This window comes from Ahaetulla prasina, chromosome 3 (genome assembly GCF_028640845.1).
Source record: "Ahaetulla prasina isolate Xishuangbanna chromosome 3, ASM2864084v1, whole genome shotgun sequence".
Classification (NCBI taxonomy): domain Eukaryota; kingdom Metazoa; phylum Chordata; class Lepidosauria; order Squamata; family Colubridae; genus Ahaetulla; species Ahaetulla prasina.
Window position 1 is genome coordinate 29,809,140 of NC_080541.1, and position 26,228 is coordinate 29,835,367.

The 26,228-nt window shown below is 40.9% G+C and overlaps 1 protein-coding gene across 1 annotated transcript in view; it reads right to left on the reverse strand.

Annotated features, from left to right (window-relative positions):
• The window catches only part of RIMS2 (regulating synaptic membrane exocytosis 2), a 318,322-nt gene that overhangs the window by 36,728 nt on the left and 255,366 nt on the right, over positions 1–26,228 (reverse strand). The window contains exons 25-26 of the mRNA XM_058175035.1: positions 13,011–13,183; positions 11,627–11,890 (exon numbers count right to left, since the gene is read on the reverse strand). Of these exons, the coding sequence (XP_058031018.1) occupies positions 11,627–11,890; positions 13,011–13,183 (437 nt within the window). The remainder of the gene's footprint in view (positions 1–11,626; positions 11,891–13,010; positions 13,184–26,228) is intronic.

A 26,228-nucleotide genomic window follows, 5' to 3' on the forward strand; every position in this document is an offset into this window, starting at 1 on the left:
GAGGAAAAGAGATAAGAACAGAGCAGTACATTTTATATATTTTATTTTATCTTATTTATTTTAACATTTTATTTTATTATTATTATTATTCTATTCATTTCATTTATTATTTGATTTTATTATTTGATTTTATTTATTTTATTATTATTTTATTTGCTGCCCATCTTACCATAGGATAACTCTGGATAGCTTACAGTTACATATACAGTTAAAACGTAGAAAGTTAAAATCAGACATAAAAATTAAAGACACATGGGGAGGAAGGGGGAGAGGAGGTGGGATATGCTATTACTCAATCAACCACTTTGTTAGGTTCGGGCAATGAAGAGGCAGGAGACCAGTGAGTGACAACAGCTCTTTAGTTTATTGTGATCCCAGCAAGGACAACCGGCAAAAACCCCTCTTTAAATACTCTTTTGGTTGAGGCTTCAACCAATCAGCAACGTGCAATTTTCCCGCCCAAAATTCCCTCTCAAAGTTCAAATACATTACACTCCTTCCCTCCCAGAACGCTTTGTACCTCTATTTACATAATATTTGCATGCTATTTCTCTACGTAGTCACGCAGGTAGACAGGGCGTCTCCTAACTCTTTCTGACCTGCGCAGTTCATTCTCTGGGAGAGAGTCGAGCTGGTCGGAGGGACTGTTTGTTCCTCCCAGCTCCTCCTCTAGGCCGTCCGGCCCTGGATTATTGGCTGAGTCGTCCCTGCTGTCTTCAGGAGGAACCGGTTGGCGTCGCTGGACTTCATCGGAATCAGATAAGTCCTCCGCTCGCCTCGGGTTTGAGTCAGCTGCAGATTCAAACAATTGGTAGTCAGGGCCTGGTTGTTTGGTTTCTAGTTTGTTTGGTATACGTTTTCTTAACTGGTCTATGTGGCGTTTCCATACCCGGCCGTCCTCCATGTCTACTACGTATGATTTGGGTCCGGTTATGCCCAGAATTTCCCCCTTTAACCATGTTGGGCCCTCGCTATAGTTGTGTGCCCATACTAGGTCACCCAATGTCATTTCCCTGGTTTTTCCTTGAATATCCTTGTACCCGTCTGGGGTACAAGTTGGGTTTAGTCGGTCTAGTGGGCACCTGAGTTTCCTGCGCATTAAGAGTTCCGCTGGGATGCGGCCAGTTGTTACACAAGGGGTCCTATGTTGGACGGCCAGGAAGGTGTCTATTTTCGTTTGCCAGTCGCCTGGACTTATCCTAGATAGCGCTTCCTTGGTGCTCCGAACCAAACATTCTGCAAGTCCGTTCGTTGCCGGGTGGAAAGGCGCCGAGAGGACATGTCTGATGCCCTCTCCCGCTAAATACCCCTCAAACTGGTTTGCCGTGAATTGCGGGCCGTTGTCAGAGACTAGGGTGTCGGGCAGGCCGTGTGTTATGAATAGATGCCTTAGGACTGTGATTACTGCTTCGGCCGTTGTGCTTTTCATGAGGATGATTTCTAACCATTTTGAGTAGGCATCTACTACAATTAAAAAGGTCTGCCCATGGAACGGCCCCGCAAAATCTATGTGAATCCTGGACCATGGCCCCTGGGGTTTCTCCCACTCTCTAACTGGGGCTGTAGGGGGTAGCGGCCTCGACTCTTGGCAGGATTGGCATTTCCCTACCCTGTCGCTGATGTCCTTATCCATTAGGGGCCACCATACATAACTCCTCGCTAAACTCTTCATCCTCACAATCCCTGGGTGGCCCACATGCAACAGTTCCAACACATTTTCACGCAATTTTTCTGGGATAACCACCCTATCCCCCCATAACAGACACCCCCCTTGAACCGACAGTTCTGATCGTTTTTTCGCAAAGTCTTTGAAACGCTCGCCCAGCGCAGCGGGCCAACCCCTTTGCACCCAACCGATTACAGTCCATATTGTAATGTCCCTGTATGATGCCCTAGCCACTTGCTTGGATGTGACTGGGCCAGAGTCCAAAGAGTCAATTAGCAAGACGGGTGTCCCCGGGGTTGGGTCTTCAATTGTCTCTGGTAAAGGGCATCTGCTCAGAGCGTCCGCATGCCCTAAGTCTTTTCCTGGGCGGTGGAGCAATTTGTAGGAGTATGCCGCTAGGAAAATAGTCCATCGGGTCAGCCTGGGAGAAAGTGCCACGGGTGTTGGGCGGTCACCCGCTAAGAGTCCTAGAAGGGGTCTGTGGTCCGTGACTATCTCGAAATCTCGCCCGAACAAGTATTCGTGGAATTTCTTAACCCCGGAGACTATGGCCAATGCCTCCCTATCTAGCTGGCTGTAGTTCCTTTCCGCAGAGGACATTGTCCGGGAATAATACGCTATAGAGGCTTCTGTTCCATTCGGTAACCTATGGCTGAGCACAGCCCCCACCCCATATGGTGATGCATTGCAAACTAGTACTAGTGGCAACGTGCCATTGTACTGGATGAGGAGGCTATCGCTGGACAAAAGGTTTTTTACCCCCTCAAATGCCCTAGCCTCTTCTCTGCCCCAGGACCACACAGCTTTCTTTGCTAGCAACTTATGTAGCGGTTCGGCTACTGTTGCTTTATTCTTTAAGAATACCACATAGAAATTAACAAGCCCCAAGAATGCCTGTAATTCTGTTTTATTTTGGGGCTGGGGCCTTTCTAATGGCCCGTACCTTGCTCTCCGTGGGTGGATCCTTCCTGTCTATTCGGTATCCTAGGAATTCTACAGATTTCACCCCAATGTGGCATTTGTTGAGCTTAACTTTAAGCCCAGCAGACCTAAAATGCCCAACACCTTCCTTAGTTTTACCCGAGTTCCTCTAAGTTTTCCTGCCCATTAAGAGTTCCGCTGGGCTGCGCCAGTTGTTACACAAGGGGTCCTATGTTGGACGGCCAGGAAGGTGTCTATTTTCGCTTGCCAGTCGCCTGGACTTATCCTAGATAGCGCTTCCTTGGTGCTCCGAACGAAACGTTCTGCAAGTCCGTTCGTCGCCGGGTGGAAAGGCGCCGAGATGACATGTCTGATGCCCTCTCCCGCTAAATACCCCTCAAACTGGTTTGCCGTGAATTGCGGGCCGTTGTCAGAGACTAGGGTGTGTTACGAATAGATGCCTTAGGACTGTGATTACTGCTTCGGCCGTTGTGCTTTTCATGAGGATGATTTCTAACCATTTTGAGTAGGCATCTACTACAATTAAAAAGGTCTGCCCATGGAACGGCCCCGCAAAATCTATGTGAATCCTGGACCATGGCCCCTGGGGTTTCTCCCACTCTCTAACTGGGGCTGTAGGGGGTAGCGGCCTCGACTCTTGGCAGGATTGGCATTTCCCTACCCTGTCGCTGATGTCCTTATCCATTAGGGGCCACCATACATAACTCCTCGCTAAACTCTTCATCCTCACAATCCCTGGGTGGCCCACATGCAACAGTTCCAACACATTTTCGCGCAATTTTTCTGGGATAACCACCCTATCCCCCCATAACAGACACCCCCCTTGAACCGACAGTTCTGATCGTTTTTTCGCAAAGTCTTTGAAACGCTCGCCCGGCGCAGCGGGCCAACCCCTTTGCACCCAACCGATTACAGTCCGTATTGTAATGTCCCTGTATGATGCCCTAGCCACTTGCTTGGATGTGACTGGGCCAGAGTCCAAAGAGTCAATTAGCAAGACGGGTGTCCCCGGGGTTGGGTCTTCAATTGTCTCTGGTAAAGGGCATCTGCTCAGAGCGTCCGCATGCCCTAAGTCTTTTCCTGGGCGGTGGAGCAATTTGTAGGAGTATGCCGCTAGGAAAATAGTCCATCGGGTCAGCCTGGGAGAAAGTGCCACGGGTGTTGGGCGGTCACCCGCTAAGAGTCCTAGAAGGGGTCTGTGGTCCGTGACTATCTCGAAATCTCGCCCGAACAAGTATTCGTGGAATTTCTTAACCCCGGAGACTATGGCCAATGCCTCCCTATCTAGCTGGCTGTAGTTCCTTTCCGCAGAGGACATTGTCCGGGAATAATACGCTATAGGGGCTTCTGTTCCATTCGGTAACCTATGGCTGAGCACAGCCCCCACCCCATATGGTGATGCATCGCAAACTAGTACTAGTGGCAACGTGCCATTGTACTGGATGAGGAGGCTATCGCTGGACAAAAGGTTTTTTACCCCCTCAAATGCCCTAGCCTCTTCTCTGCCCCAGGACCACACAGCTTTCTTTGCTAGCAACTTATGTAGCGGTTCGGCTACTGTTGCTTTATTCTTTAAGAATACCGCATAGAAATTAACAAGCCCCAAGAATGCCTGTAATTCTGTTTTATTTTTGGGGGCTGGGGCCTTTCTAATGGCCCGTACCTTGCTCTCCGTGGGGTGGATCCCTTCCCTGTCTATTCGGTATCCTAGGAATTCTACAGATTTCACCCCAATGTGGCATTTGTTGAGCTTAACTTTAAGCCCAGCAGACCTAAAAATGCCCAATACCTTCCTTAGTTTTACCCCGAGTTCCTCTAAGTTTTCCACTGATACCAATACATCGTCGAAGTATGGTACCACTCCTGGTAGGCCCTGTAATAATCACTCCATTAGGTTCTGGAAGAGCCCTGGGGCCACGCTAACTCCGAACTGGAGTCGCGTACATTTGAAAGCCCCGCGGTGCGTGACAATTGTCTGCACCTCGGCTGTGCTGCTATCTACTGGTAGCTGCTGGTAGGCTTGAGCCAAATCGAGTTTGGCGAAGACCTGCCCTTGCCCTAATGAGTGCAGCAAATGTTGCACTACTGGAACGGGGTATGCGCTTTTCTGCAATGCTTTGTTAAGCGTTGCTTTGTAGTCAGCGCAAATCCGGACCGATCCGTCCGGTTTGATTGGGGTCACTATGGGTGTCTCCCATTTTGCATGATCAACGGGGACTAGTATTCCCTGGCTTACTAGCTTGTCTAATTCTCGGTCAATTTTGGGCTTTAGGACGAATGGAACCCTCCTAGACTTTAACCGGATGAGGGCGACTTGGGGGTCAAGGTTGAAAGAAATAGGGGTCCCCACATACTTGCCCAGGCAATCCTTGAAAACGTCCTCGAACTCCTTCAGCAGTTCATCTTTGAGGATGACGTCGTTCCTGTGGACCCCGGTCACTCCCATGCCCAAAGCTCGGAACCAGTCCAGCCCTAGCAAGCTCAGTAGAGTTCCATTTACTATGGTGATTGGCAGGGTCTTTTTGAATTGTCCATATTTGACTTGGACGGATGTGACTCCTCGAACAGGGATCCGATTCCCTTGGTAGTCTTGCACTCTCAGCTTCTGGGTTTGTAGCTGGCGTTTTGCGATGGCTGGCAAGTCTCTCACGATGGTGTCCCAGAACATAATTGTGATTGACGACCCCGTGTCTACTTCCATTTGGCACTACACCCCTTCAGTGTAGACTTGGGTAAATATTTTCTTCTCTAGTCATGTCGATGTGTGGCCCACTCTCACAGTGGTCTGGTTTAACTTCGCGCCCTTTTTAAATGGACCAATCCCTGGCCGCTTCGCTGCTCCCGCACTCTGATTGGTCGGTTTGAATTTTTGGCAGGAAGGTTGGGGGGCTCGGCAGGCCCGAGCTATGTGTCCTTTTTTTTTGCACCGCCGACAAACCACGTCCTTGAATTTGCAATTTTGCCGTTGGTGTTGGCCCCCACAACTCACGCATTCGTCCCGGTCACCTCTCTCCAGCCTCCCGGTGTGGAACACCTCTTCCTCTTCCTCACCTTCCGATTCGGCCTGAACTTCCTCGCTGTGGACCGGTGTAGTCTTTGTCCCGGCACCCTGCGCGTTTGGCTTTTGCAAGGTCTCCGCCGTCTTGGTGGACATCTCGTGAGCTCTGGCTTCATCCAGGGCTATCGCCAAAGTCAGGTTGCTTTTAGACAGCAGCCGCCTTTGTAGTCTGGTGTCCCTGACCCCACAAATGAGTTGTTCGAGTTAGGAATCCTCCAAATCTCTGTACTCACAGTGGTTTGCGGCTTTCCTCAACGCGGCCATGTACACGCCCTCTCGCTGTACCCGTTGCCTCAACTCGAACTGTTGGACGAACTTTGAGGGTACCGGTGCGTAGTGCGCTTGAAGTGTTGTTTGTAGTGTTTGCCACGGTACCGATTGTACCGGCGTTGGCTCTGAGAGTGACTCCGCTGTATCGAAGACCTCTGGGCCGCAGTGGCTCAGGAAGTACGCTCGCTTCCGATTATCCGAGACTCCCTATAGTTCGTTTGCTTCGAGGAAACACTCAAAACGAGCCATGTACGACCCCCATTTCTCCTTTGCTGGGTCAAATGGCGCTGGCGGCGTGTAGCTGGACATCGCTATTTTCCGCCCTTGAGAACTGGCTGGGTTCGCGAATTCCTGGTTCCTTCAGCTCTTTAACAATCTCACTGCCTCAACATCCCATCCTCGTCGCCAATGTTAGGTTCGGGCAATGAAGAGGCAGGAGACCAGTGAGTGACAACAGCTCTTTAGTTTATTGTGATCCCAGCAAGGACAACTGGCAAAAACCCCTCTTTAAATACTCTTTTGGTTGAGGCTTCAACCAATCAGCAACGTGCAATTTTCCCGCCCAAAATTCCCTCTCAAAGTTCAAATACATTACACTCTTCCATTGCACTGTTTCCCCACTATTTTAATTGTTGTATGCTGCCCAGAGTCGCTATTTGTGATGGGACGCCATATAAGATCATCTTGATAAGTTGGAAAAATAGATAAAAACAATAGACTAAGGTTTAATCAAAGTCTTCACTTAGGAAAAATAAATCAAGTATAGGACAAGAGATAGTTGGCTTATCATAAATATTTGAAAAAGGTTTTGGGATTGCAGTAGAATGGTGTGGCTAAAAAAATCCAGACACAATTTTAGGTTACACCTATAAAAAAATCTGTTTTCCAAGTCACATTTCTAAACTAAACTCTTTAAGGAAAATCTGAAGAACAAGAGAGTTATGTTAACATTCTCCAAATATCTGAAAGAATGTCACAGAAGAAATTATAACAGATTGCAACTTCAACTTCAGAAAAGTTTCCAATTAAATGTTAGGGGGAAAAGCAGTAAAGTCCAGTTGAACAGTTGAACCCGTTATCCTGAGAGATGATTGATTCATTTTCAACAGATGCATTCAAACATCCAAGATATTTCAGTTTTAATTACTGCACTAAACGTGGTTTTGGATTCAATGCCTAAATGGCTTCCTAGAAGATCTAGGATTCTGTGATTTTGCGAAAAGGCTCATGTTCAGAAAACAAAATATCCCTATTTCTGAAAGCTTTAAAAGATATATACTAATAATAGAATTAATAATTATTGATCAAAGTATGTCCCTGCCAAATAAGAATAGAATTTCATAGCATATTCCCTCAGTTTCCGCAATATTCTGCACATACATTCAAAAATGGATGGCTTGAGTAACCTATTATTATCCTCCGTGATAAAATTATTCTTTTATGAAACCAAAAATAAAGAACTATATATTGTCTTTTCTTCATATGGGTTGTCTTAATGACACATAAGGCCATACGTATCAATATCCATTCTGCCTAAAGAATCCTATCTGCATAGCTCCAGAATTTATTTATTTATTTATTTATTATTCAAACTTTTATACCGCCCTATCTCCCGAAGGACTCAGGGCGGTTTACAGCCTTATAAAACATAAAATATAATATAAATACATGTTAAAACAACATTTAAAAAACTTATTCCATTAGGCCAAAGTTAAAACTATAGTTAAAATACAAAACCCCATTAAAATTAAATTTATAAAAAATCAAACCCTAGGCCAGCCCTGCACGGTTAAATAGATGTGTCTTAAGCTCGCGGCGAAAGGTTCGGAGGTCGGGAAGTTGATGTAATCCTGGGGGGAGCTCGTTCCAGAGGGTGGGAGCCCCCACAGAGAAGGCCCTTCCCCTGGGTGTCGCCAGTCGGCACTGCCTGGCGGACGGCACCCTGAGGAGTCCCTCCCTGTGAGAGCGTACGGGTCGGTGGGAGGTAGTCGGTGGCAGCAGGCGGTCCCGTAAGTAACCCGGCCCTATGCCATGGAGCGCTTTGAAGATGGTCACCAAAACCTTGAAGCGCACCCGAGAGGCCACAGGTAGCCAGTGCAGTCTGCGCAGGAGAGGTGTCACGTGGGAGCCACGAGGGGCTCCCTCTATTACCCGCGCAGCTGCGTTCTGAACCAACTGAAGCCTCCGGATGCTCTTCAAGGGGAGCCCCATGTAGAGAGCATTGCAGTAATCCAAGTGAGATGTAACGAGCACGTGAGTGACCATGCATAGGGCACCCCGGTCTAGAAAGGGGCGCAACTGGCAAACCAGGCGAACCTGGTAAAAAGCTCTCCTGGAGACGGCCGTCAAATGATCTTCGAAAGACAGCCGTCCATCCAGGAGGACGCCCAAGTTGAGGACCCTTTCCATCGGGGCCAATAACTCGCCCCCAACGCCGGAAGCCGGACTGGAATGGGTCTAGATAGACAGATTCATCCAGGTACTGGGGTAATTGACATGCCACCTTCGCCGTAAAGCGAAGGTTGGAGACTGGACGATAATTACCTAAAACAGCCGGATCCAGGGAGGGCTTCTTGAGGAGGGGTCTCACCACCGCCTCTTTCAAGGCGGCGGGGACGACCCCCTCCAACAAAGAAGCATTTATAATCTCCCGGAGCATGCCTCGTGTCACCTCCTGTGTGGCCAGCACCAACCAGGAGGGGCACGGGTCCAGTAAACAAGTGGTGGCGTTCAACCTCCCCAGCAACCTGTCCATGTCCTCGGGAGCCACAGGATCAAATCCATCCCAAACAGTCTCGACAAGACGGGTCTCTGACATCTCACCTGGATCCACGCAATTTTGATCCAGACCATCCCAAAGCTGAGCGATTTTATCGTATAGATAACCGTTAAACTCCTCGGCTCGCCCTTGTAACGGGTCATCCCGCACCCTCTGTTGAAGGAGGGAGCGGGTCACCCGAAACAGGGCGGCCAGGCGGTTATCTGCCGACGCAATGAGGGAGGAGATGAAGGAACATCTCGCTTCCCTCAGTGCCACCAGGTAGGTCCTACTAAAAGACCTAACTAGTGTCCGATCAGCCTCCGAATGGCTGGATCTCCAAACACTCTCTAGGCGTCTTCTCCGGCGTTTCATCTCCCTCAGCTCCTCAGAGAACCAAGGAGCTGGTTGAGACCTACGCTGGGTCAGAGGCCGCAAAGGCACGACATGGTCTAAAGCCCCGGCCGCAGCTCGTTCCCAAGCCGCGACTAGTTCTTCAGCCGTGCCATGGGCAAGATCCTCAGGGAATGGCCCAAGCTCTGTCAGAAACCTCTCCGGGTCCATCAGGCGCCTGGGACGGAACCACCGTATTGGTCCCGTCTCCCTGCGGTGTTGGATGGCGGTCTGAAAATCTAGACGAAGGAGAGAGTGATCTGACCATGACAACGGCTCAATAACTACATCTCCTAAAACCAGATCACTCATCCACTGACCAGAGATAAAAATCAAATCCAGTGTACCTCCCCTGATGTGGGTGGGGCCATCCACTACTTGAGTCAGGTCCATGGCCGTCATGGAGGCCATGAACTCCTGAACCGATGCTGATGATGTGCCGGAAGAAGGCAGGTTAAAGTCCCCCATGACCATGAGTCTAGGGGTCTCAACCGCCACCCCGGCAACCACCTCCAACAACTCAGGCAGGGCTGTCGTCATGCAGCAGGGAGCCAGGTACGTGACTAACAAGCCCAACTGACCCCTATGGCTCCACTTCACAAGGAGGGATTCACAACCGGCAATCTGAGGAACAGTGGTCTCCCTCGGCTCCAGACTTTCTTTTATAACAACCGCCACCCCCCCACCCCTACCTTGATCCCTCGGTTGATGGAATGCTCGGAAACCTGGTGGGCACATTTCCCCAAGGGGCACCCCCCCTTCTGTGCCCAACCAGGTCTCCGTGATGCCCATAAGGTCCGCGGAGCCCCCCTGTATAAGATCACAGATGAGGGGGGCTTTGTTCACCACGGACCGTGCATTACACAGCATCAACCGAAGGCCCAAGCTCTGAGGATCCTGACCATCTGGGGAACGGGAGAAGTCCAAGGGGTCGGAGCACGTGATCGCTTTCAAACATCGAGCACGCGCTCCCGGAAATCGATATGACCCCTCGCTTCTGCCATACCTGCCCCTCCCACTTAACGTATCAATAGAGCCACCCTCACGAATAGGAACATACTCCTCCCCCATAACCTCCGAATGTTATATTTCTATATTATATACCACCGTATATACGGTGGTATATATTATATATCACCGTAGAAATGGTGGTAGACTTTAGGAGAAACCCTTCCATACTTCCACCTCTCACAATACTTGACAACACAGTATCAATAGTAGAAACCTTCAAATTTCTGGGTTCTATCATATCGCAATATCTCAAATGGACAGCTAACATCAAAAACATCATTAAAAAAGGACAACAAAGAATGTTCTTTCTGCGCCAACTCAGTAAGCTCAAACTGCCCAAGGAGCTGCTGATCCAATTCTACAGAGGAATTATTGAGTCTGTCATTTGCACCTCTATAACTGTCTGGTTCGGTTCTGCAACCCAACAAGAAAAACACAGACTTCAGAGGATAATTAGAACTGCAGAAAAAATAATTGCTACCAACCTGCCTTCCATTGAGGACCTGTATACTGCACGAATCAAGAAGAGGGCCATGAAAATATTTGCAGATCCCTCGCATCCTGGACATAAACTGTTTCAACTCCTACCCTCAAAACGACGCTATAGAGCACTGCACACCAGAACAACTAGACACAAGAACAGTTTTTTCCCGAAGGCCATCACTCTGCTAAACAAATAATTCCCTCAACACTGTCAGACTATTTACTGAATCTGCACTACTATTAATCGTTTCATAGTTCCCATCACCAATCTCTTTCCACTTATGACTGTATGACTATAACTTGTTGCTGGCAATCCTTATGATTTATATTGATATATTGACCATCAATTGTGTTGTAAATGTTGTACCTTGATGAACGTATCTTTTCTTTTATGTACACTGAGAGCATATGCACCAAGACAAATTCCTTGTGTGTCCAATCACACTTGGCCAATAAAATTCTATTCTATTCTATTCTATTCTATTCTATTCTATTCTATTCTATTCTATTCTATTCTATTCTATTCTATTCTATTCTATTCTAAATATGTCGGTATGACAGAATTCTGTTAAAATGACAAAAATCTAAGAACTAGATGGCCTTTCTATATTTATCTCATGAATTCCAGCTTAATGTGAATCAAAGTCAACCAATTGTTGGCCTTAATTTCTATACTATGCAACAATGGTTCTCAACCTGTGGTCTGCGGACCTCTGGGGGGCCACGATGTCATCACAGGGGGTCTGCAAAGACTTGAATAAATGTTACGTTTTAAATCTTGAGTTAAGTGTTGGGGGTCCATGGCCATGGCCACAAAAGATATTTAAAGGAGATCAATGAGGGAGAAAAGATTGAGAACCACTGCTATACAAAATGGGCAACATTTCTGTAATTTGTTATTTCTTTTGTAAAATAATTTAACGAAATAGAACATTGGCTGACTATTAAAATAGTAAGGTAAAAGATAATGATGGACACAAAAAGGAAACATAAAGATGCTACTGCAAATGATAGAACTCTCTAATAAATGCAGATCTAATTTTACCTGAGATCATCCTGTGAGTATCTCCTTTGCAAATCCTCTTTATTGCTTGTTTCTGTTCCTTCCTCAGTTATCTCCTCTTGGGCCCCTTCATCCTCTTCTGCTTCTTTATCTTCCTCATCACAGTTCTTTGTCACCTCCTCCCCTTCCCCCTTTTCATCATCTTGTTCATCCAACTTTTTCTCCAGTTCCTGATTCTCCTCTTCTTTCTCAAGGAATACTTCCCCATCCCCTTCCTCCCCTCCCTCTTTTCTTTCCTCATGTGATCTTCTGAGGGTAACAAAAATTGAGGAAGCATGCAAGCAAATGAAAAAGAAGACAGAACCCAGTTAGGAAAGCAAGACAGAATCGAAACATTTACTGAACTGAGGGTGGGAGAGGAAAAGCCACAAAATAAATACTAAATGGCAATGATGAGGTGGGGGAGGGAACATGCAGCCCAATTCTACAAACTAATTAAGATAGATTCTTACTATTTTTAAGAGCAGAAATGGCAAGAAGCCGGTACAATAACACAAACAACAAAAATATCTGTATATATATATTCTTTAAGGTTCAGGGCAAAAATACTTATGAATCTTTCTGCACGTGTTGTACACAAATACACATCTGTAACACTGCTCTATGGCTTTGTGAAATCCATAAACACAACCAACATTAAATATTATCTTGTCTGTCAAAGGAATGTGAAGGTGCATACAGCTGCATACATAATGAATGCATTATGAACTCTACAGTTTCCTGGTTCACATGGAAGACAATTTGGCTCTCCTACAGACAGAATTAAACCAGTACTGAGCAGAGGTGGGTTTCAGCAGGTTCTGACTAGTTCTGGAGAACCGGTACTGGAAATTTTGAGTAGTTCGGATAACCGGTAATAAAAATTCTGACTGGCCCCATCCCCATCTATTCTCTGCCTCCCGAGACCCAGATGATGGGGAGGAAATGGGGATTTTGCAGTATCCTTCCCCTGCCACATCCACCAAGCCATGCCATGCCACACCCACCAAGCCACACTCACAGAACTGGTCGTAAAAATTTTTGAAACCCAACACTGGTACTGCGGGGGAGAGGAAGTTTTTAGAAGGGGCCTATTTTAGGAATATCATAATGAGGTTTACACTGCCACGACGTACATTTATGAACTGCAGTTATTAATATCCATACATGACTTGCTATTATAATCCAGAACATCTATTTTAAATTGTCTTATAGTGTGGAGTTTTAGTAAACAGTTTGTTTTGAAAGTAAGTGATCTACTTTCAAAGAACGTAAACGAATATAGAAAGCAACACTGAAATTTCAGAAAGTGTACTGGAAGAGGTACATACTGGGATCCAGCTCAATTCATGGAAAACAAGGTTAAAGCAGACTTGTAGTTTCTTACCTTATTTTCTTGTTTCCTCTTGGCCGTTCTGATTGCACAGACATATAACTAGTGCTGCTAAAACGGGATGCACTACTGGTTCTTGAGACTGCTGATACATCGCTGACATCACTGTCTGAAGATTTGTTGGAGACATTATCAGAGCCTCGTTGAGGGTCTCGCCCGGGACGATACTGTAATACAAACGAACTATGATGTTCAAGGTAGCCTTAAAAGGGATCTTGTTCTTTTAATAATTCACTATCCAAGCTTTTTATTTGTCTACAGAGGGTGATTATTATTATTTTTTTAATCTCAATATTCCCCAATACCTAAGATTTAATTTACTGGTATTTGAAATATCTCAAATATTTTTCTTTAATGTGCTCAAAGCAGTTTGTGTGGTGCAAAAATGCAATCAACGGTAAAATAATATTACATAAATGTTAAAAAAAGAAAGCTATTTTAAAGGAAGTGTATGAAGGCCTGCAAAATCTGAACCAATATGAAATTCTTGTTGCAAATTTTTTCATACATTTCATAAAAACCGAGACAATGTTTTAGGTTATCATTGTCATCACCCAACAGTGAGATATAACAATCAGGGAAATTCATATTTAGTTGTAACAGGGATGTTACAAACTATCTTAAAAATGTTGTCAGTGTTTTTTTTTCGTTTTAGCTATGACAACTTTGCACAAAATATAGATTAAATAGTTGTCAACTTTAACATAAAAGTCTTTGGAAGCTGAACAGTTTATCTCTTGTTTTGTATGCAACCAACCAATTTAATTTATTCTATAAACCACAGTTAAACAAATGTGTCCATAAAAGATTATATTAATTTTCAGCAAATTATCACAGTAAACGGGCATTTGCATTCAAGCTCTGAATCTTAAATAATATATACTTTATGATTCCATGGAACTGCATTCATTATATTAGGATTGGTGAATACCTTTTCCCCAAACACATTACAATATGGCAGTACCAGATGGCTGGAGAATTTACAAAGAGAGAACTAAAACGAATAGCAGATAAATCATTCTTCTGATTGTTTGAAACATTTGAGATTCTTGCCAGGAAATGTATTGAAAGAGACTTGTGAAATAAAAAAACCTATAGGAATGTCAGAGAAACTGTTTTCGTACCAATGGAAGGACAACCAATGAAGATAATAACCTGCTAATTCCTTTCCAGGACTTAATGTGTGAAACATGCTGCAACAAAATTTGGGGATAACTTTAAAATGAGAAATGATTAGATAACAAAGGTTCATGGCTGGCATATGGGCCATATTACCAATTTCCATGTTTACAGGCACTTGATCCGTATGCCTGTTTATTTTGTTAAAATAAACAAGAAGCCTGATATTGATGTTAATCAATGATATTAACTCTTCTTGATTCCAATGGTATTGTTCTTCTTGTTTTTATAATTTTGAATTTAGAACCATACTAGATCTAGTGTAGAGAGAAAGTGATATAAACAAACAAACAAACAAACAAATAAATCTATAAATCCATAGCAGTAGAGAAAAAGCATGAACTTTAGAAAGAAATACAATGTTAAATATCTTCACAATCTCTAATTTAGTAATGCTAATAAAACATTTTAAAAAATTAAAAAATAAGAAATTATTTTTTAATTTCTTAAAAATTAAATTATATGTACAGCATTATATTGTATATATTATATTTAAATGTATTTTAATATGTACTTTCTGCATATACTCTGCATGGCAGGGATAACTTAAATATTTTAATCTCAATATTATATATAATATAAAAGTCTAAACTAAATAGTTAATATGTACACATATAAAATATATATTCTAAAAATTAACAAATTGTTATAAGAATTTGGAGAAGAATTGACTTTAGAAATGAAATAAACATTTCAGAGAATAACAAATGATTACTGGGATAAATTTTTATTCTATCACTAAACATTCTAGACCAACCTTTTCCATCCTAAAAGCTGACTAGAATGAAGGTATACTAGGTATATGAATTTAAGATCTAGATTTAGATTACTTTCTACTCCCAAGCATTTATAGTACAAGACAAAATAAAAATATATGAGATATTGCATTTATTTAAAAATTTCCCCATTTTTGTGACAGAGTTTAAAATTGTATAATGCAACTTCATAATGCAACTTTTGCACTCAACAGGATTTTAACCAAACAAAAAACAAGGCAGTTTTTCAAAACTTCAAGAAATGTGAGACAGTTTTCTATACAGTAGGAAATATGCATTTTTAAAAACAATGTGAAAGAAAGATGCTTATCTGGCTCCTTTAAATATTAAATTAAATCATAGCAATTTAATTTCTAAGTTCTTTGAGGGTTTTTTTCTGAAATGTGCAGAGATACATGGTTTTCAATAGTCTGAATTCAAATCATATATGTTCAGCTCAGTAAAAAAGTCAGTACTGACATTCATTTCGTCTTCTGCTATAAATCTTGTACGCCAAATTATAAGCCATATCCTTCCAATCAGTTTTCATTGAGTTTGCATTTATTGGACTGATTCCAAACTTATACCATAAAAGAGAGGACCATGAAATAATAGAGCTGACTGTAATAATAATTGTAATCGACCCACAGGAATCAGTATTATTTCTAATCCATTGATTTTAGTCCATTATCTTCAAGAAACTTTAGTTTAACCTACATATTCAGTAATCATTAATACTTGTTGTCTGTACTTTTCCATATTTCTTCTGAATGTGTACATTATTATATCATATATATCTCTGAAAGAAAAATGTATTATTTAATGTTCTGAAGACAGTTCTAGCAGTTGTTATAAGTAACAAAAGGTGATTTATAGCAACTACCAGTTGCTATACCAGTTAAATCTGTTCTAGCTAAAAATATTTTTTTTAAAAAAGTGTATTTTTAATAAGAAACGTATTTGAAGCATTTCTTGCTTTTTGTTAAAAACAATTCATGTTTTATCTAAGCTTAATATATATTATTTCATGTTTTCTTAAACCTGGATTAAAGCTGTTTAAACCGCATCTGGGAGTCCTATCATTATTATAAATATTTAGTAAAACACTGTTAGTTCTTATAACCATTTGTTTAATGGCTATTTGAAGTTACAGCAGCATAACTGAAAAATTATGACCATTTTTCACACTTATGACTATTGCAGCATCCCCATGCTCACCTGATTAAAATTTGGATGCTTGGCCTGTATTTATCACGGTTATAGAATCCCAGGGTTATGTGATCACCTTTTGTGACTTATAGCAAGCAAAGTCAATGGGGAAGCCAGATTCATTTAACAGCCATGTTACTAACTTAACAAGTACAGTGATTCACTTAACAACGGTGGCAAGAAAGGCCATAATCCAATAAATAAAATCCAATAAATAAATAAAATGGGGCAAAAATCACTTAACAACTGTCTTGCTTAGCAATGGAAATTTGGCACTCAATTGTTGTCGTAAGTCGAGGACTACCTCGACTTCCCCTGTTATGGGAAACAATGCCATGGAAGTACCTGAAACTGATAGGAAGCATTACAAACTAGAAACGATTAACTATTGTTAGTGTTTGAAGGCAATAGAAATAAGGAAACATCAGCAACTATTTTGAAGTGAATCAACACTCTTTGAAAGGGGTGAGGGACAGAATTATAGCAACCATAAAAAAACCATATAGAAACCCTATATCAGTATATGGGTCAATTTGGGTTAAAGAGGCCATCTACATTAAGATTGAAAAGGTGGGGAGTGGGGGAAGGGAAAATCCAACACCACCTATCTTCTGTTTATAACACAGTCCTTTCAGCAGTTCCAAGAAGGTTCCACAGTCCACACCCATTTGCACTCTTTGGGTGACTCTTAAAGGTGCAGATAAACCTCCAAGTGGCCTCAACAGCTCTCAAAAAGAGTCCTAATGACCAGATGACCATAAGGAATACATGTAAACCTTCCATCCCCCACCATTCAGTCAGAATTGAAGAAGCTTCTTGGAGGAGAAGCAAAACATTTTCAAGGAAAAAGAAAGCCCAGTTGCCTTTTGAAAAAAGCACCTTTGGGATTATCTTGCAGAATTAAGTTTCTTAATGGATTCAGAATGAAAATTCACAAAAAGTGACAAGGAATAGTCTACTAGTAATATTTTGCCTTTTTGGTCAGAAAATATACATAATTGTAAACAGCTTTTGAATCACAGCTTCTTTTTTCTTTTTACAAGTTACTTTGGAATAACTTGGAATAACAAACAAGGTTTTTTCTGAATCATTTATGTCATAGAACCTTTTATCTTGAGAACATTTTATTTTTATATGCTACTAAAAGCCAAAGTATTCTAATATTTATTCTAATTCTAATATAGCATGTTGAATGATAAGCTAGCAAATATATGTATTTCCTGATAATAGAATAATATTTCAATTTCCTTTCTCTTTCTTTTGTGCAATTTGGATGTCTCAAGAAACATTATTTTGCTTTTTTTGTTGTCATTCATTTTGTTTGAGGGACTATATTGTGCTTGGTCCTCCATTCTCATGGTACGTTTTCCTGTTTATTTTCCCCAAGAATGTTTATAACTGATTTTACACCAATAACACTTTCGATCATCATTTGCAAGTCTTTCTTTTATCATCATTTGCGAGTCTGTAGGCAGGCCTGTAGATCCAATGAAAAAAATGGCTTCTTGGCCTGACACTCTCTTTTGCCTCATAAGGCGGGCCAGATAACATTTTTTTCCTTCAACTTCTTACTACAAATCTGGTGTTTTTAGTTTTAGAAGCAGACTTCTTTTATCCCTTCTACAAGGTGGCTTCACAATATATCCCATTGCACCTACATTTTTAATTAGTAACAGAAATGAAGAGAAGCCCTTTATGTGGGAGGGGGGGAAGGATACTTTAGTGAAGTCTAAACTAATAAACTGATAATTTAATAAATAGGAAAATTGCCTAAACTAATTGCTTAGCAGATAATTTATGATGTCATATGCTTGGGGGGGATGGCATTTAAAAAAATTATTTAGCTAGGCTAAAATTTCAGGGGAATCTATCCCTATTTTCAATGCATACACAAGACTTCATTTGTAGCCACGGGGCAGTAGTGGGGGCAGTAGTGGGTTGCTACCGGTTCACCCCGGATTGGGCGAAGCACTAGCGGCAGTGGCGGGAGGCTTCACCCACCCGCCCGGACGCTTCTGCCCATGAGCGAACCAGTAGTCATTGCACAGAGATATACTATATCCGTGATGGTGAACCTATGGCATGCATAGGTTATGGAGAACCTATGGTATCCAGAGAGGACACAGAGCCCTCTCTGCACCAGAAACCCAAAGATCAGGTGGCCGGCACACGCTTGTGCACTGTCCAACTGGTCTTTGGGTTTTTGCTGCTCCGGCGCATGCGTGCATTCCAATTTAGGCACTCAGTGTCGAAAAAGTTAGCCATGTACTATATGACAGAAGAAAAAATAGATTTAGAAGCACAACAGCATGTACATGAAGATGTTGTGACAGACGATTGTTGGAAAAAATGAAACCTGTTTTGATTCTTCCTAGATAACATTAACAAGCTTACTGAGCTGAGGAAGAGATATCGTATGAAGCAAGACATCTGAACATAGCCCATCCATAGGGAGGTTAAATAACCATGTGATAGATGCTACTGTCACTGATACTAATGGTGAGGAAAAGACTGATCCCTCAGAAGAGATGGTGAAGGTCTGTGTGTCTTCCTAATGACCCATTTCAATAAGATTAGTAACTGACCCAAAGGAATTTGATATGAATAAAGTAGTAAAGGTAAACCCAGACAAAACCGAAATCCTTTGTACAAAAAGTCTATTACCGTACAGAAAAAAAAGTCTGTTCTAATTAAACTTTCCCTTAAAAGGAGAATGACTTGGGAGATTATTATTAAATGATCAGCTATTAATTTAAGCTTTGAATTTGCATAAATAAATAAATAAAAAAATAAATAAAATGGATTTTTGTATTACTTTGAGGTAGATCATTGCTTTCCATCTTGGTAGATTGTGACAAGATCACAATCCTGTACATGTTAGTAATGTCTTAATGTAATTACTATAATGTATTTTATTTCAAACTGAATTAAAAACAATTCAAAATTTTCAACTCAGGTATCTTGTGGCACCTTTATTTTACCTACTGCTCGGGTTACCAGTTCACCTACAAGTACAGTTCAAATTGCAGAGCATTACTATTAAAGATATATTTATACATATACATATACATATACATATACATATACATATATATATATATATATATATATGTGTGTGTGTGTTTTCTGAGGTTTTCGGTGTTTGTATGTAGGTCTTTGGTTATTGGGTTTTCTCGCGTAAAATTGGAAGTGTCTTGGTGACGTTTCGAAGTCTCATTCGTCATCTTCAGGCTTCAGCTTCGTGCTTCTGGGAGCAATTGCTGAAGATGACGAATGAGACTTCGTCGAAACGTTGCCAAGACACTTCCAATTTTACGCGGGAGAAAACCCGAATAACCAAAGACTTTTATATATATATATATATATATATATGTATGTATGTATGTATTTGTTTTCTGAGGTTTTCGGTGTTTGTATGTAGGTCTTTGGTTATTGGGTTTTCTCGCGTAAAATTGGAAGTGTCTTGGTGACGTTTCGAAGTCTCATTCGTCATCTTCAGGCTTCAACGTGCAGCTGCGATCACACATTGCTCCCAGAAGCACGAAGCTGAAGCCTGAAGATGACGAATGAGACTTCGTCGAAACGTCGCCAAGACATTTCCAATTTTACACGGGAGAAAACCCGAACAACCAAAGACCTATATATATATGTATGTATGTATATATATATATATAGGACAAGATACTTACAGGATTATTACTATATCAATCAAGTCTTTAAAACCCTTGTATATACCTCAACACCATGACTGTGCCTGACATGTAAGGTCAGCTGCTTCTTCACCTATATTCCATCGGAAATTGAAAATTCTCTTTTAAACCAGCATTGGATTATGTTGTCACTTAAGATCAATTATGGATCATTAACTTCTGTTCCTTTATTTCTCCTTCTATTTCATAATTAATGCAGTCATGTGTTTTAATGATTTAACATTGCATGTATATTTTAATACTTATCAGTTCTTTCAGCAGCTATTTTAAGGAAAGAAAAAAGGAGAATATTTGACTTTTAAATTACCAATTATAAAAGTTTTGGGTGGTATATAAAAGTGAAGCATATTAAACAACAAATCCCATAGTACATTAAATTATCAATTGCCACCCAAGATTTTTAAAACATTTATTTTTTAAAAAAATACACAATGAAATATTGTTACGGGTCAACTAGAAAAGGTATGTTTTTAAAGCATTCTTTAAAGTGCAAATAGCAATTCTAATACCATATGGCCACCACAGAAAAAGTCTGGAGATGGACCTCCCCAGTTAATCTGAGTAAATTGTAAAAATTTTGCAGGAAGAGGCATCTTAGCTAAATGTAAGTAAATACAATCAATAGTTGGTATTTAATAGGTTGAGCTGATCTACCATGTACCTGCAAAATATCAAAAGAGATTCACAAATCTTGGATGAAAGATTTTAAATTATTTTGATCAAGCAAACTAATACTGAGACTTTTTTAGAATGGGATGTCATCCAAGAAGATCTCAAACAGGATAGATTGGATTGTATCCGGATATATGGCTTTAGCTACTAAACAGATCAGTTATATGTTCAGTGGTGGGATTCAGCCAGTTCGCACCACTTCGGGAGAACCGGTTGTTAACTTTCTGAGCAGTTTGGTGAACTGGTTGTTGGAAGAAATCATTAGGGCAGAGAACCGGTTGTCAAATTATTTGAATCCCACCACTGTATATGTTGTAGTTGTATATTAACTTAAGATGCTTTTGCCTTTTGAATTAACACAAAACAGAGCAAAATAAAACTTGCCATCTATAATTGTTGTCTAAGTTTTTGGTCTACCCTCTGAGATGGACCTAGAGATACTTATTTGTTAATTAGTCAAACATTATTAGTCAAACATCACAAAGAAATATTTATTGAACTTTGAATATATTACATGTTAAATGCTTGGGGGAGGGAATCTGCAGCTATTTTTTTTTTTAAAAATCATTCTTGATAGTTTACCATTCACATGTATCAAGCAAAATGCATCTATAGCAGTGGCCTCCAATCTTTTGGGCACCAGGGACCAGTTCTGTGGAGAGAGGTTTTTCCATGGAGTAGAAGGGTTTCACATGCTGCCTGCATCCTGCATCTTGATTTGCTTTATGAAAGTTATACTGTCACTGAAAACAGTAACTTACAACTAGAGCTCGCACTTATAACCATCATAGCATCCTCATGGTCATTTTGGCAACCGGCATGTATTTACAAGAGTTGCAATTTCATGGAGTCACATGATCGCCATATGCCACTTTCCCAGCTGTCTTTTAGCAAGCAAAGTCAATGAGGGAAGTCAGATTCACTTAATGACCAATCGATTCACATAATAACTGCAACAATCCACTTAACCATAGCAGAAAAGGTTATAAAATTGGGTGCATCTCGCTTAATTGTCTTGCTTAGGAAAGGGAATTCTGATCCCGGTTGTGGTTGTAAGTTGAGGATTCTTATGTAAGCTGACCCTTGACCCAACTGTCACTTAGGGTCCAAGAATCCAAAATAGTTCAAAGCACCCTCTACCAATTCTGGTCAGTATGCCTGTATTATATTTTGGATAAGAGCAATCTGCCAATAGTGATTCATAGTTTAGTAACTTTTCAATTGGACCAAATAATATAATGTTTGGGGTGTAGGAATTTAGCACCCACCCCCCTCCTAGAAGAATGAAATATTCTAGGAAATATTTTAAAAAGCAGAATATTATACCTTCCTGGATGAGAAAAGGAGAAACATGCTCTTGGAAAGCGGCCCCCACCTTTGTTAATAGCCCCAGAAAGACAAAAGACATCTTATCTACAACACAGAAGACCTTCAGCTCCAGGGTGATGGGATTAAGACATGGTCCTCAGGACATGATAGGATTAGCCTCTACCCATCTCACCACATGGCACCTGGGAAGATTACATCAGCCAGCAAGGCTCAGGCAAGCTTGAGGGACAACCTACAATGTTAGCTAAGACTCCCACCCCCTGGGAGTCTGACAACCAATCAGGATACTCTTCCTGTGCCCCAGAAAGTTCAAAGCTCAGAAAAAGCATAAAACCAGGGAGCACACAGGATCTCAGCCCTTTTCTGTTCAGTGGTGGGATTCAGCCAGTTCGCACCACTTCGGGAGAACCGGTTGTTAACTTTCTGAGCAGTTTGGTGAACTGGTTGTTGGAAGAAATCATTAGGGCAGAGAACCGGTTGTTAAATTATTTGAATCCCACCACTGTATATGTTGTAGTTGTATATTAACTTAAGATGCTTTTGCCTTTTGAATTAACACAAAACAGAGCAAAATAAAGCTTGCCATCTATAATTGTTGTCTAAGTTTTTGGTCTACCCTCTGAGATGGACCTAGAGATACTTATTTGTTAATTAGTCAAACATTATTAGTCAAACATCACAAAGAAATATTTATTGAACTTTGAATATATTACATGTTAAATGCTTGGGGGAGGGAATCTGCAGCTATTTTTTTTTTAAATCATTCTTGATAGTTTACCATTCACATGTATCAAGCAAAATGCATCTATAGCAGTGGCCTCCAATTTTTTGGGCACCAGGGACCAGTTCTGTGGAGAGAGGTTTTTCCATGGAGTAGAAGGGTTTCACATGCTGCCTGCATCCTGCATCTTGATTTGCTTTATGAAAGTTATACTGTCACTGAAAATAGTAACTTACAACTAGAGCTCGCACTTATAGCATCCTCATGGTCATTTTGGCAACCGGCATGTATTTACAAGAGTTGCAATTTCATGGAGTCACATGATCCATATGTGACTTTCCCAGCTGTCTTTTAGCAAGCAAAGTCAATGAGGGAAGTCAGATTCACTTAATGACCAATCGATTCACATAATAACTGCAACAATCCACTTAACCATAGCAGAAAAGGTTATAAAATTGGGTGCATCTCGCTTAATTGTCTTGCTTAGGAAAGGGAATTCTGATCCCAGTTGTGGTTGTAAGTTGAGGACTCTTATGTAAGCTGACCCTCGACCCAACTGTCACTTAGGGTCCAAGAATCCAAAATAGTTCAAAGCACCCTCTACCAATTCTGGTCAGTATGCCTGTATTATATTTTGGATAAGAGCATCTGCCGATAGTGACTCATAGTTTAGTAACTTTTCAATTGGACCATATAATATAATGTTTGGGGAAAGGTGAACACTCTCAAAATGAATATTATTCTCTGATTAATTTGTATTCTGACAGAAATTCCAGTTTATATATCTGGAAATATTTTCAGAAAATAAATTCCTTGTTTAGAAAATTATGATGGTGTTCTTTGATTCTGAGAATATCTTTATTGAAAATGCAATTACTAATTAATTAGGAGCATTTAGTTTTCTGAATCTGGAGCTACAGTATATCCTCATGCTTACCTATTGTCAAGTATTAAATACTAGAAACCAATAATTGGTGTTAATTTTTCAATTAAGTTTGAAATATACATGCATAGCACCTTTTATTGTATGGACAGTATCTCAAAACACTAAAACTCTGGAAATAATTGTTTTATGTTAATTAGAAACTTATGGAATGGAATGCTAACAAAAAATATTCAACCCTTTTTCCCATGCCAAATTGACTATTTATAAACACATAGAAAAAGATAGTAATTTTGAAAAGTTGAATAGAAGATTTCCTTTTTTTCTTTATTAAGTTTTTGGAAGTTTCTAGAAAATTTGAAAAATATCTACACTACCTCCCAAATTATAAATTCAAGTGGAACAGCACCATCATGTGATCTTCCATGAACACTGCATGCATTTTCTAAAATAGAGCATCATATAGTTCATCTTTTGAATTTTTTTTAATAATAAAGTTTAATTTTGTTTATTTTTTGCAAGATTGATGTATAACTTGAAGAGGAAATAAAGGTTTAAACCTGTTATCATATACTTTTATGCTACAGAGGTTAGAAAGTTGTGTTACAGAAAATAACCTCTGTGGCTCAGACTGGTAAGACAGTCTGTTATTAACAGCAGCTGCTTGCAATTACTGAAGGTTCAAGCCCCACTAGGCCCAAGGTTGACTCAGCCTTCCATCCTTTATAAGGTAGGTAAAATGAGGACCCAGATTGTTGGGGGCAATAAGTTGACTTTGTATATAATATACAAATGGATGAAGACTATTGCTTGACATAGTGTAAGCCGCCCTGAGTCTTCGGAGAAGGGCGGGATATAAATGCAAATAATATATATATATATATATATTGTTCTGAATTTTCCTCTGCCACATGGATAATATAAATTGCAGCTTTCTTCGCTGATGGGGGAGGCTTTTATTTTGGATCTAGTGGTTTTTTCTAGGTAGGTGGTGGGGTCTGTGTTTAGGGGCTTGTATGCAGGGTCTTGGAGTAGGTTGGTTAATTTGATTTGGTATATAGAATAATCAGAGAAGCCATTGAGATAGAAAAACGCCCACACAGCATGAACAAACGAGATGACACCTCCCGCCTACCAGCCATTTGGAAACCCACCCTTATTGACAAACGAGTCCCTAACACGAGGAATGACACCAGACCCACACTCACAAGGTCCACACAGGATGTCACCACCGCACATCCACCCAGAAAGCAGACCCAAACCCACACTGATCATGAAGCACAACCAAGGACCAGAAGCCAGACCGCAGCTGCAACATTAGCCATTTCAAACCCCTCCAATCCATTCATGCAGCAGACTGACACCCACTATGAAGATGTAGCACGACCACAAAGCCAAACAACAGCTATGCAGCTCATCAGCTCAAATCCCCCTGCAGCACAGACTAGACTGAGCAGAACCAAGCCCCCACCAACACAATCAGAGCACAGAAAAAACCCCATCCAATCAGAGCACAGCCAAGCTCCCACCCAATCAGTTCAAACCCCCACTAGCAGTTAAAAGGAAGAAACAGCTGCGATCACACATTGCTCCCAGAAGCACGAAGCTGAAGCCTGAAGATGACGAATGAGACTTTCGAACGTCGCCAAGACACTTCCAATTTTACAGGAGAAAACCCGAACAACCAAAGACCTATATATATATATATATATATATATATATATATATATATATATATATATATATATATATATATATATATATATATATATATATTGTTCTGAATTTTCCTCTGCCACATGGATAATATAAATTGCAGCAGACTTCTGTCTCACACATAGAATAGGATTAAGATATCTAGGTAGAATAGAGCAGAAGAAAGGATCAGGAGCAGGGGTGAAATCTAGCTGGTTCTATCTGGTTTAGGCGAACCGGTAGCAGCGGCTGCGGGAGGTTCCGCTCACCCACACAGACATCATGACATCGGGTTTTTTGCAACATTTTAAATCTTTGTACATGCACAGAAGGCTTTGCACAGACGATGTACACATTGGCAAACCGGTAGGGAAGGTAAGTAAATTTCACCTCGATCAGGAGGTATATACTTCATGGGTTTAGGGAGAAGAGCCAAGGCCCATCTTGGGTGAAAGTGTTGCTATATTGCTATTGATCAGAAGTTACTTCAAGATTTTAACATTTATTTTAAAATAACTGAGTGCTAGAAAGGCTGAAGACATGACTTTTGACAGCTGTTTTTTAGTGATTAAAACAAGTGAATTAATCAGTAAATTATCTAAGAAAGCAAGTATAAATGTAGAATGGTTCCATGCTTTCTACAGGAAGTCCAAATGTCAGTAGCTATTAACTATGTGAATTAATGTATCATAAAGGTAGAGCTCTTCATTTGACAAGAATAACACCTGTTCCTATTACTAATCGCATACATTTACAATTCAGTGGGTAGCTCTGATCATGCTAATGAAGGCTGGAAGCTTAAAATTCTAATTTGCTTAAATAAAATTGCTATTAAATTTAGATTCTTTGTGTCTAATTTTATTATCCGGTGATCTTGTACTTTAATCAAGCCTTTTCTATGAACAAAATTCTGAATATAGAAGGAAGGTATTATAGATGCTGGAGGATGCTGGTGATATATTCAAATTAAAAATCTACAAGCAATTGATGCTTTTCAATAACTGTCAAGATTCTAAATTGAATATATAGTATTTGCGTTGAAGTAAAAGTTGGTACTGC